This window comes from Sander vitreus, chromosome 7 (genome assembly GCF_031162955.1).
Source record: "Sander vitreus isolate 19-12246 chromosome 7, sanVit1, whole genome shotgun sequence".
NCBI lineage: Eukaryota > Metazoa > Chordata > Actinopteri > Perciformes > Percidae > Sander > Sander vitreus.
In genome coordinates, this window is record NC_135861.1 from 24,510,715 (window position 1) to 24,524,331 (window position 13,617).

Sequence of the window (13,617 nt, forward strand, 5' to 3'; positions counted from 1 at the left end):
AGCAGTTATATGGGGAAATAATTAGATCTTCATGCTGTTAAAGGATAATAAGGATTGGCCTCTTGCAACAAAGGATGCCGTCCTTTGACTCTTTCCTTCACCCGGCCGTGAACACTGTTCAAAAAGAAAAAAAAAAAGAATGTCCAGGCTCAGACTTCTTTCATTTTCCTTTATCAAAAGTGCCAGTGAATCAGCCATCTTTAGACATGTGGATGCACAGAAATTGTAGCTGTATGTATAGACTACAGGTGCAACTACACACACACACACACACACACACACACACACACACACACACACACACACACACACACACACACACACACACACACACACACACACACACACACACACACACACACACACACACACCAAAATCACTGCACAGTCAATCAGTGATGTTTTATTTGGCACCTCCCACGACATTGGTCGGTACCTTTTTCTCTCTGTCTCTTTCCTCCAAAGCTCCTCTCACTGAAGGACCCTTCAGACCAGCAGCAATCATCCTATTTAGACAGCTGAGAGGGCTGCTTTTTGAAAAATGGTATTGTATAATTCGGCCTGCACTTGCAATCATGCTCTTCACTCTGCGATGATGAAATGATTTTTTTCTTTTGTGTTTATTTTGCTTATTTGATTGTTTTACATAAGCGGTTTGATTCACCTGCAAAAACAATCTTTGTTTTAATGTTAAACTACCTGATTTCATGTTTTCTAATATGTCATATTACAGTATGTATTGATCACATTGGCCTTGTTTTTAATTTAGGTTTTATGTTTTTTTTTTTTGCCAAAGCATGCTGTATAAACCTTTACATCATTTTTACATACCATAACCACCATCTTGGATATTGTATTCTTTGCTTTCTTTTGATTTGATAGTAAAACTATGTCTGCATTTTTTTAAAGCTGTTCATACTGTGATGCATCCTGAGCTGCAACAGTGAAGGAAGATAAAGACTTAACAAATTTGTTTGTTAGCTTCCCAATTTCTGAAGCTCAGCCAATCCATTACCACTGAACGACCTTATGAATACATTACAATACATTAAAGCTGATTGGCTGCACAGGAGTCACTCTGTGAGTTATGTGGTTTGTCATTATGTCTCGTTAGCTCTTAACTCATCTCTATTAAAAAGATAGATACTATTGCAACTGCTTGCTACAATCTCTGAAAATCGGTGTCAAATAACTCTTTGATGTGTAGGCTTTCCACATGAGAGAAATAAAGGAAATCATTTCTAATTCTTACTTTAGGCTTCAGTGGAGCATTTTGCAGAACCAACCCATACTTGATAACTAAAAAGTTGATCATAGATTTGTGTTGCCTGGCAGGAACAGGAATGACAGGTCTGATTTTAGAGGATAAATACGGTGGCCGACAGGGGTAAACGCCCTGAAACTTAAGAAAACACACGCAAATAGACAAAACACAAGCAAATTAAGTTAACTTCATTAATTTGACAACACATGTGCAGCATTCAGCAAACGCCCTGCAACTTCACACAACACAACCAAATACATAAACGCACTGCAAATACACACAACACAACCAAATACATAAACACACTGCAAATATGAAATGATGCAAAAAGAAAAGCACACAAGCCCAGAAATGCAACAAAAAAACGCAGTGTCAAGATTACACAATGGAAGTTCTCCAGGCCTCTAGGGGGAGCAGCTAGTGGAACAGCTGGATTTTCAACCCCACTGGGAGAGAGAGAGAGAGAGAGACAGAGAGAGAGAGAGAGAGAGAGAGAGAGAGAGAGAGAGAGAGAGAGAGAGAGAGAGAGAGAGAGAGAGAGAGAGAGAGAGAGAGAGAGAGCAACTGCATAGACTGTAAATATATAAGTTTATGTTTGAGATATGTTTTCTCTTGTTTGGGGGTGTGTCTCGGCTCAGGTCACAGGTAATAAAACATTTAAAACTGCATCAGCGTTTAACGTTGATGTTTGTTTAAGCCATATTACATGAAAGGGTTTAATTTCGAGGTCCGAAAGACGCATTACTGAAGTATAGGCCTCCTCAAGTGTAATATTGTGATTATACAACAACGGTTACCAACAAAATAAGTGATCAATCTGTATTCATATTGTGGAGCAATTCACTCTTGAAATACAAAAAACAGACAGGATTTATAGTCCCTCCCTGTTTAGTAAACCAGCCAATTTACCGTGGGATTTATCAAACTGAATAAATCCCGCTCGCACATATAAACACAAAACTGCTTTGCTAACTCCATCATGTTGTAAGTAAGACATCTGCTGAAAAAGTTATTGTATTCATTAGCATGATTGCCGTACTGTTTAGTTCACAAACATCCAACACACCAAAGTACAAACACATAGCGGACCAGACGCAAGCTTTTATTTTGAAAAGCCGAAGCTCAGGGACGGCACCAGCCGGGAGGGCATGAGACGGGAGAATAGACTTCATATTATTAATACATTATGTTATTAATAATAATATTAATTTAATATACAGTCTATGGAGTTCTCCAGGCTGCAGCCATACCCGACTCTAATAAAAAGGCAGAGCGCTCTCTCCCCGTGGGGTTGAAAATCCAGCTGTTCCACTAGCTGCTCCCTCTAGAGGTCTGGAGAACTTCCGTTGTGTAATCTTGACGCTGCGTTTTTTTGTTGCATTTGTTTTCTGGGTTTGTGTGGTTTTCTTTTTGCATTGTTTCATATTTGCAGTGCGTTTATGTATTTGGTTGTGTTGTGTGTATTTGCAGCGTGTTTGCTGAATGCTGCGCATGTGTTGTCAAATTAATGAAGTTGTTTTCTTAATTTGCTTGTGTTTTGTCTATTTGCGTGTATTTTCTTAAGTTGCAGGGCGTTTGCCCCTGTCGGCCACCGTAGATAAACATAACACAAACTATAGAATTGTTGAAATGAAGTGGAATTTATAAATCTTCATACATAAACACAGTGCTGTCCAATAATCTGTCAGGGTTTTGGTATTTTGTTCCATTGTATTGTGGTAGGCTTGTTTTTCTGTTATGTTGTGTTTCCTGTTTTATTTTGTAGTCTGTCTTGTCTCCCTTGTCTTGTCTAGCTTACTTCCTGTCTTTATTCTGTTGCCTGTTAGTGCTGTTCTGTATCTTCGTGTCCTGACCTGTCGTGGCTACTCTTGTCCTACCCAAATTACTGCAGTTGAGCTGCCCCTGAATGTACACATATTTAGTTACAGAATAAGTCCTTCTTTTTCTCATACAGAAGATCCAGTGTCAGAAAATACTCAGTGACACTTCACCCTTATATGTACCCATGAGTTCATTTGAAAAATCCTTATTACTGTGCTGCTTTAATTATTATTCAGTTTATTTGTCAGGAAAAGTGGATATTAATAGACATTACTGTAAATATGCCATGAATTAGCAAGGAGTTGTTTTCATCCTTAGTGGTCATGGCCAGATGTGAAGTTGGCAGCCTAAAATCAAGAAACAAGTTTAAAACAGTAACCATGATGTAAGGCATATCAATTGCAGTAAAAGTAAAACAAAGACAGACGCAGGTATAAAAGCAGAGTACATTATGGCACAAAGCAAAAACAAACAATTAAAGAATAGCTTAAATTACAGAACATCTTAAATTACAGAACAGCTTCGCAAAAATAGACATAAGCAAAGATGGATATGAACAATAGGACAGCAGCAGAACTAATCACCCAATAGGGCAGTTCAGCCTACAAATTGTGTAGTGTGTATTAAATAATGTGTTCACAGGTTTGGTCGCTTGTAAGCCATATTCCTAACTGCCTAGAAAAGCATCTGTAAGTGGTGAGTTCCCTGATGTAGAATGGTACAGCGTTCCATTAATGTGCTGCTTTAAATGAGGGTAGATTGACTGAGAACAGATTTTCTTAGTGGGCTAATAATGCAGTCTCCTCTTGTGACTCCTCTTGTAATCTGATTTGTATTTACTCATTGCTTAACAAAGCAACTGAGTGGGGGAGGAGCCATGCCATGAACAATTGTATAGAGGATACATACAGTGTATGCATGTTTGATCGGGTTTTTTTCCCCAGCTCAGGTCATTTCTTTTCCTGTATGTTACAGTGGTGAAAACATGGTTTGTTTATATAAGGATTTATTGGCCACAAGGTTAAACTATACTTGCCTGTGACTAGCTTGTTAAAAAGGTAGGTTAGGTGTGATATAATCATGGCATTCATGTACATTCTAGCATCTTCAGTTGACATGAACCAACATTATACCATTCCTGTTGTCTCTGTTAATTGAGACACCAGGAATTAAACATATCCCTGCAGTCTCAATTAGGCTTCTTAAGACTTAAAGTATAATGCTGGTGTTATTCTAAACGTTTAATACTCTCCAAAAATGTGTCCTCCCAAGAACAATGTGCTCCAAATTAGACAGCATTGCTTTATCCGGGAAGGGTAGTTTAATTTTTCTAGTCCTTGAGTTTATTTTTGTAAAATGACAAAGGAACACTTCTGAAACCTACAAACAAGAAAAAAAGGTTTTTAATGTCTTTCTTTCCAGCTGTGTAGCTATTGACAACTCCTGAAAAAACTGTCGCACAGCTGCATGAAATCTAAAAAAACAACCTTTTGTGTTCATCCATATTGTGTGCTGCACACAAATGCATCCACTTTCTATTGGCATTTCCTTCTGAGAGAACCTATAGTGGCTTGACTTTAAAGACATTAATTGGCTTGTCCATATGGTTTATCGGTTTCTAAATGGCTCCACTTCTCTTTAGAAAAAGAATGGGAATTTAATCAAACACCTTTGGCAGGCTTAGCAAGGAAGCTGCTACAGTCAACAACCTCGTCATGTCAGCCTTAGACTCAGGAGAGACTGTCCTTGAAACACAAAGAACCCCTGATGACATTGATTCACTTCAGCTACTGTAGCGCTCATTCGCGGTTACAAATGCCAGTGTGCTCAAAACCTTTTCAGCTCAGACGAGCGACACTAAAACGACATAGTGAAGTCTGGGTCTCAAAATAAGTTAGTCATTAATGCCTCCCACATTCCCAGAGAGAGCTACCGTCATCACTGCTCCCTGCTCATCAACAATTTCGGTTCAGTGTAATGATACATTTAATTATTCTGGCTGGATACCGGCCAGAAATGTGCAGATGACACAATATGGTAACAGAATCCCAGTATTACAAGGTTCCCCAAGTGTGATTACACAGATGGTATGAGTGAATCAGGTACTGTATAACGGCTTGCAGTTGATTTGCGCCATCATGTCTCATCCTTCTTTTCATTTTGAGGCAAGGACAAGCCGATACGCCTCAGTTGCTCTCATAATTATTTCTGCTCCTCTCATTTTCCATGCCCAGTCTCTCTGTCATGCTCTCAGTCTCAGCCCAGGCCTGGGTGTCGATCCCCGAGGACATGACGCTGGAATGCCTATCTTAGGCACCTGCAGATGGGGATTGGGAACGATCTTCAATTCAATACTATTTTCCAAATCAAGACTAAGGAATTAAATGAAATCTTACAATGTTATCTTGGGTTGAATTGGTCACTCAAGTGTGCTGCGCTGATAGACTGATAATACAAGTTATGTGCTGTTTATCATCCACATGCCATGGATTACATTAGAGACTGCTTGTATGCACAATGTCTAAATGCTACAGTGCTTGCGGGTAGTTTATGTCATCCAGTCCTTTAGCTTCTCAATCAAGTTTGTTTACGTAGCAGTGTAATACAGTGTGGTATTCAAAAGAGATTATAATCCACAGGACAATGCAAGACAATATTCTTCCTGTAATATGCACACAACAGCACCATCGTCCCCAGACATGCAAGCTTTAGTGGTTGTCTGTGTTCACCAGATAAAGAGGAACAATGGTTCTAATAGGCAGCAGAGAGTCTCCACAGCCAGTGTTTCAGCGGCGCACATTTGTTCTCACAAAGGCTAAATGTATTTTGAGTGGCAGATTAAGGATATTGGTCAGGGGCTCTGCATTGTCAACTCTGAAAAGTGGGGTAAATGTGTGTTGGATGATAATTCACACATTCTTAGACTCCATGGCGGAGAAAAAAGCCGTAGTGTTTTGGGAAATGTGTTCACAGATTGTTAATTATGGGTAACATAATCTCATTAAGTCCTTTTGCTTTGCGACTCAATTTCTTTTACAAGCATTAGTCATGATTGATTAGTTTAGGGGTTTATGTTCCTCTTTTGTTTGAGTTCAAAAAATGGCCGTCTTCATAAGGGCCTGTTTTGTCCAATTTGTATTCCACAAGGATGCCTTATGTCCAGCTGCAGCAACAGCGCAGTTTGTCTGGTCGACTGTCTGTAATACCAAACTGTCTCGACCTGGTAAAGACATAAACATTCAAAAATGGTTTTCTACTAAATATTGTTGAGATTCACTTTTTCAGTATGGTTTTGGCATGTTTTAAAAACTAAAAAGATGGTGAAAGATGTATTCAGATCCTTCACTTAAAGTAATATTCTCAAAGATTTCCATTTAAATGTGCTATCTATCACTGAATGAGGTAACACAATGGTGATTGAGCCTATGGCTCACTGATGAAAGCCCTTGCAGTGTTATGAATTGGGAATCTGTGGTGACATCCCCCAGAAAAATCCGAAGCGGCGATCTCTGGGACCCGAGATCCAAAAACCTACCTGCATATTACTGCTTATAGCCATAGGTGGCACCAACGAGAACGAAACAGATTTTTGAGATTGTAATTTTAAAGCTATAATCGGGATTTTATAATAATGATGCATCATATGACAATGTGGAAACATTGTGACAATGTGAAGGGGTCTCTGGAAGTAACATAGGGGTCGCTTGTAGTGATAAACCTACAGAGTATTATCACCTGAATCTGTAGCTCTCCATCAGCTTTACGGAGATTTTCAGTCTGTTGTTTAGGTGTCCGGCCCGCAACTTTACTCCTTTGGTTCTGTCACCGCTCGACAACTCTGATATGGTTGTTTTTCGGCCGTAGCAGGCAGCAGTTTTCAGTTAAAAAGCTCTAAAAACAAACTGTACACTACCAACTCAGTACCAAAACAGTTATCCAAATGAATGATAATGATGCTCCGTAACTGTTGCTGTGTAAATAATAAACTATTATAACTGTTTGCTAGCAAGTTTGCCATCAACTTTAAATGTGAAAAATGTGTCAGTGTGAAACCTTGGACTTTGGGAAACTTTTTTTTTAACATTTTAAAAACTTAATCAACAGAAAAATCAACAGAATAATACATATATTCATTAGTTTCAACTCTTTTGTATTTGATAAGCTTATGTTTTTTTATGTAAAATCATGGTGGCCAGTCTTTGTCCTCTATAGGGCATTAGTCTTGCTTTGCCAGACCTTCCCGCACAGCGCTGCGGAGGAGGGTCAGGCTAGTCCACACAGCATTCCGGGATGGGAGAAAAACGTGCTCTGGTTTATTGGCATTTCTTTAAACCAATCACAATCGTCTTGGTTGGTGCTAAGCGCCGGATGGAGCAATGGTGCCTCTGCAAAATAGCCTTAGGAAGAACTTGTTTTGGTTGAACATGTGTACGTTCAGAAGTTGTTTTAGTCGTGCAACAGAAAACTAAGATTGGACAGATAGTCTAGCTAGCTGTCTGGATTTACCCTGCAGAGATCTGAGGAGCAGGTAACCATAGTCCTCAGAAATCAAGAGTTTAGAATGCCAACACAAAGAAAGTGGAAGATGACAGACATCCGGCCAAAAGTAGGGACATCCGGCGGAATTTCCAGCGGCACCTGAACAATCCCTGAAATGAAACGTTGTCGATATAGACTAAAGCAACAGTGACATACATATACCATATACATATATAAGTTTTTTCCTCTTCAAATGTTGACTGCTTTAGCTCGAGACAAAAATATCTGAGGAAAGATGATTTTATGCCACATAAATATAAAGGTGGGTGTTATGGTAGCTGTTTGTAAAGATTATTGATTTTGAGAATAGGGTACTCTGTGCCTTGTTTCATCAAATGATCTCAGTAAATCTTGGGTTTCATCGTGGCCGACAGTCAGTTAAGGCTCACTGCAGGACATGGTGTCTCTTATCTCTCAGGAAGGTGTGGTTGAGTCCTTGAGAGCTCCTTGGATAGACTGACATGGCAATAGCTCCTCCGTCGACATGTTCTGTGTATGCATGTTAACTGCCCTGGCTATCGATGTGTATTTTAGACCAGCGATGTGTCATCAATAACTCTGTCCACAGGGCTGATGAATAAACTCTCTCTGTCTCTGGTATTCACATGCTGTAGCCTTCTCTCCGAGTGCAAACATTGTGAAGACAGATTAGTTCTACTGCTGTGGGTAAAGAAGATTAGCAGAGATTATTAACAAACATGTTGGATTAAATAAACAGTATCACTCCTGTCTTCACAGACATCCCAACTGTGTGGCTAAAACAGACTGCTCAAACTAGCAGCGTGGTTAAAACATCATGTCTCAGCATGGTCGCATCACAGGGATTGGATGCAGAGCTGCCTGGATTTAATCGTCTTGGTCCCAATTAAAGTCAGATTTATTGACATCAGCCTCAGTTCATCACGGTGATTATGCTCAAGCTGTTCAGTGAAGAGATGATACAGTGTTTATGGGAACTGCAACTAATTGGAGGTCTGCGCTCTCTCACTTTGTGTCCACTCAATTGATATTTTCCATAGGAATATATGACAAATTTGTCACATATCTGCATAGTTGTATTGCTACCTATCTTTAAAAACACATTGTATTCATGCTTCCTTCTACATACTAAAAAATCTGGGACAAAACTGACCCAATTTGGGTACTGTTGGGTTATTTACCCACACTAAAATATGGTTTGGTTGCGAACTGCATTTCATTTTCCTCTTTTTAAACTTATTTGTTTCTGATTGTTAATAATATGTATAATTTGCAGTTATGAATATGTTATTACAGTGTTGGAAATGTTGTATGTGCATCTACTGTACATAAATATAAAAAATAACCAGCAGATTAATTCATAATGAAAATATTTATTAGTTGCAGCCCTATGAAATAGTTAAGAATTAGCTCCACCTCAACCAAGAGTAAATGGCTACTTACACATTAATGCATGAGTAATACAATTATTATTACTGTATAATAGCATATATATATAAAACACAACATATTTTTGATGATAACACAACATATTTAATGCAGGAATTGTAATGGAGCAATTTAACAGTGTGGTATTGGTACTTCCTCCCCCACTGCATATGTACGTGATTTTTTTTAAATACACTAAAAATACATTTGCGACAGTTTTATGATAAAACTAGAGCTTAAAACAGTGTCTACCACTGGATCAAAATAACGACTTGGACTGGATAAATAACACAACAGTAATATTTTTGTTGATTGAAATTAAACCAGCATCCAAAGAGAAGACCGTCCACTCATAAGCCATGGACTTACACTGTTTTTCTGATTTCCAGATAATGTTATCTAAGGTTACAATGAAACGTATTGATTCTCAGTTTTTTGTCCAGTATTCGTCCATCTGAAAAAAGAAGTCAATATGCACCTTGCAGGGACATGATAAGAATGGATAATTTAGGCATACTTTTCTACTAATGGCATTGTTCTTTTACGCTACAGTATGACAAATGTACCAGTGTTACATGCAAAATACTTTTTATGTCAGTGAGGCTAAGTAAAAGATTTCAGTACTTTACCAGCAAATGCAAAATTATTATTAAACACACATAGGTTTCCCAAGACTTTCCAAGACGCTAAAACATTTCCATGAACTCATAATGAATTTTTACAACTGTATTAAAGTGATGTCCCAGTGAAACAACTTGTACAGATCCCCAGGGCACTAAAAATGTATTTAACTTATTATTTAACTGCTTATGGGCAGCGGGAGGGGATTTCAGGGAAGGCATTTTTTAAGAGAGATAGTGTGTAGACTTTACAACAGACATTTCATTTTCTCATATTTGAATTGCTGCACCCTTGGCGACCCATTCATAATATCTGCCTGGGAGGGTCACGACCCAGACTTTGGAAAGCAATGCTGTAAAGAACCAAACCACCAATCAAGCTGCTTGTGGTTTATTTGAGGTTTAAAGGAGAGATGTGTTGCACTTGGTAGTGTCCAGTGCCATCTAGTGGTAAGAAGATTACATAAATGGTAGTGGTATGACTGCTGTGGAGTTTGACTAGTTATTTTATATCAGTCCCTCAGGAAAATTACTTTTTATTCATCCACTGAAGAAACAAAGAGGAACCATATTAGTTTATTGAGCCATTACGATAATTGCATTCAAATGAGCTACAGCAGTTCTGGATGATTTATGATCAAAGGCCATAAAGAGTTACAGTTGGCACATGATGTAATAATAACATGTATAAAATAACCATTAAAATACTAAATCTTGATCTGCGTAGAAAATGGTTCAAAGACTCCAACAAACTCATCCAAAGTAGAAAATAATTGTATACAAATACATATACTGTACGTCCTGCTGTAAAAAGCCTATGCAGTGTCATCTGTCTATATCATTGGTTCCCAAACTTGGGTACATGTACCCCCAAGGGTATGCAAAGTGACATAGGGGATACGCTAACAGAAATAATTCATATAAGAGTGTGTGGTTGGGGGGTATGTAGCTGGAGGATGAAAGTCTGAAGGGGTACGGAACTGTAAAAAGTTTGGGAAACACTGGTCTACATCGACTAAAAATCATAGGCAGCATGTTCATCCATGTGTTTCATGTGCTGTCACCATCCTGGCTCATTTTAAGTTGCACTGCCTCATCACAAGTCCTCATCTCCAAAGCCACAGTCTGCCTCCGCTCCTCGTCCAATTTCTTGTAGTTGAAGTAATGCATGATGAAGAAAAATATACCAGGCACCAGCATAAACACTCCACATGCATAGTACATGTATTTGTATTCCCCGAAAATATCAACCAGAGCTCCTGAAAGAGAAGATGCACACTTTATTGGTCACCATTTTAGAAATTCCTACATTTTGTTTGTGTTTACAATCTGAAAAAAAAGAAAAAAAAAAGAATCTTTGTACCCAAAGTTTACAAACCTGAAAGTGGAGGTCCAAGAAGCACCGGTCCACACTCGATAATGGTGACAAGTCCAACTGCACTGGAGAAGCGATGAGCTCCAACGAGGTCCATCAGAACTTCAAAAAGCAGTGCAGAAAGCATTCCAAACGCCAAACCAAAGAAGACAGCATAAACAACCAGACCCACATATCCAGGTAACAGTGGGCATATAAGGTGGCACACACCATTGTATGAAACTGCAAAACTAAAAAAGTATTGGATCCGTGGCCGAATCCACTTGGTGTTGCCAATGAAGCCAGTGGCTGGTCTGATAAACATATCCACCAAAGCAAAAATAGAGAGCAAGAAAGCTGCTGAATATTCATCAATCCCTTGATGTTTGGCATACGGAGCCAGAAAGACCACAGGCGCGAAAAACCCAAAGAACATGACCACATTACCAATGAGATAAATGAGGAAGCCCCGGTGTTTGAAAAGTGTGGGGTCTATGATTTTGTGCACACAGCCCTGACTCCTGCTCTCCTCTTGGTTTTCTTTAGTCAGAAGGTTAGCTGACTGCGCACTGGTGTCTGATGTAGCAGTTTCCGCAGCAGCTGCCCCATTGCATTCTGGTGGCTCAGACTTTGATTGGGCATTTTTGTTGACTGGTCTCATCAAAGCGCCAGCTACACAGCAGTTCAAAACAATGGATCCCAGGATGAGGAAGCTCCCTCTCCAGCCAAAAGAATCAAACAGAAACTGATTGAGAGGGGCCAGAGTGAACAGAACAACTGGACTACCTGTCATTGCGAGCCCGTTAGCCAGTGGCCTTTTGACCTGGAAGTAGGTACCTATGATCGTCAGGGCCGGCTGTAGGTTGAAGGCGAGGCCCAAACCTGTTAAAAAATAAAATGGCTCATTAACTTACCATAAAATGATGATGCTGATGTCTCATTTAAAAATGAAATTTAAAGACATAAGGAAACATTGAGGCATGTGGACAAAAAAAAAAATAAAAAAGTTTGGTAAGGAATGCTGATTTTGATTTAATTACAAACTACATTATAAAACTACACCATAAACCCATCACCTCGACCTTGAGGAGATAAGATAGCATTTTTAGCTGTTATAACAATTCAATATTATTATTTGATCATTTTTGCAATAATGTGCTGATTAAAGGTTTCAAAAATGTACTAAAATATCAATATTTGAAGATGTTGCATGGCTTTAAGGAAACTGTGACAGACTTGTTTCACTATATTCTGACATTAATTGATAAATCAATAACGTTATCTGCAGATGAATCAGTAATGAAAATAATTGTAAATTGCAGCCCTTAGTATTAATTCTGACATTATATTAAATGTTATGTCCATAGTGTTCGAGTACTTCTTAATTTTGTAGATAAAATCAGGCACTATGCCAATGTACAGTTCCTCTCTGTGCCGCATGTAGATCATCTCTACTAGATTATAGATTAGGCTAAAGTTTAAAGTCTGAGAGGTTTGTTTACTCACTTGTATTAGCATGAGGTCTGGCGTAGCCTACATAGAGGCATGTGGGGATTTTCTAAATGCATCTGATTTAGTGAGTAATTTTCAAAAACAAGGTCTTACCCAAGTCTTTGTATTGCTCTGATAGTACAGTTTTAACAAGGCATGGATATTTCATTTTGATTTGAGTACACATGTACACATTTCACAGAATGGCCCAAGTTAACTCTACACAGCGGCATACATGACACTAGTGGACTGACCCTGATATTCAAAAAACTCCTTCCTCCTGTGTAAGCTGGCGATAACCAGGCAACAGAAAGCAAATATTACAAAGAATAGCAGCAACCTCACTAGTAAAATTGCTGAAAAAATAAATTAACTCTAACTCTCATCTAATATGATTATTAAGAATATATGTATATATATTACTTACCTCCAATTACTCCAACGCAAAGATACAGATGCACGATAGTCCTGCCAAAAGAAGCAAGTATCATGCCAGTGCTAACCATGAGCCCACCGACCATAACCACAGGTCTGCTGCCAAAACGGTTGACAAGTAAACTGCTCACAGGTCCTGTACAGAGGAGAAAAATATTTCACTTTCTTAGTACCATCTTTCACTAAAAGTTTACAGCACTGAGGTTATATCTGTTTTGTTTACAAAATGTATGATGGAATAACTTTGCTCAGTCAAAATATTGTTGGGAAACAAGAGGTTTTTTCTTTTAAATGCCTTTGTCACATTTTGAAAATGTATGATGTCCACTGACCTCCTGCATACATAGAAGCGAGCATGACTGAGGACAGCCAGGCAATCTCACTGTAGGAAACGAAGAAATATTCCTGAATCTCCTTAAAGTAGACGGTGAGGGACTTGGGAAAGGCATAGGAGAATCCTATGGAGATGAAAGCGCCAAAGACGACAGCCCAGCCCCAGCCTCCATCCGGTGGTGTGTAGCCTAGTTTGGTTGCTGTTGCAGGGGCCATGATCAATCCACCAACTGGATAGTGGGAACAGGTAAAAGAAGTGAATAGAGTAAAAACAACTGCACATTTTCAAAGCTGTGGTAATGCACATGATGCAAACCCTACAACAACATTCACAAGAGCTCACCTCTGTACAA

At 38.9% G+C, this 13,617-nt stretch overlaps 1 protein-coding gene across 1 annotated transcript; it reads right to left on the reverse strand.

Moving 5' to 3' along the window:
- Positions 1-4,671: 4,671 nt before the first annotated feature.
- Positions 4,672-13,480, reverse strand: slc16a7 (solute carrier family 16 member 7). The gene is made up of 5 exons (XM_078253882.1): positions 13,264-13,480; positions 12,924-13,067; positions 11,030-11,887; positions 10,716-10,910; positions 4,672-4,721 (listed from the first exon to the last, which is right to left on the reverse strand). The coding sequence occupies exons 1-5, from the start codon at positions 13,478-13,480 to the stop codon at positions 4,672-4,674; spliced, it is 1,464 nt and encodes a 487-aa protein (XP_078110008.1).
- Positions 13,481-13,617: the final 137 nt, after the last annotated feature.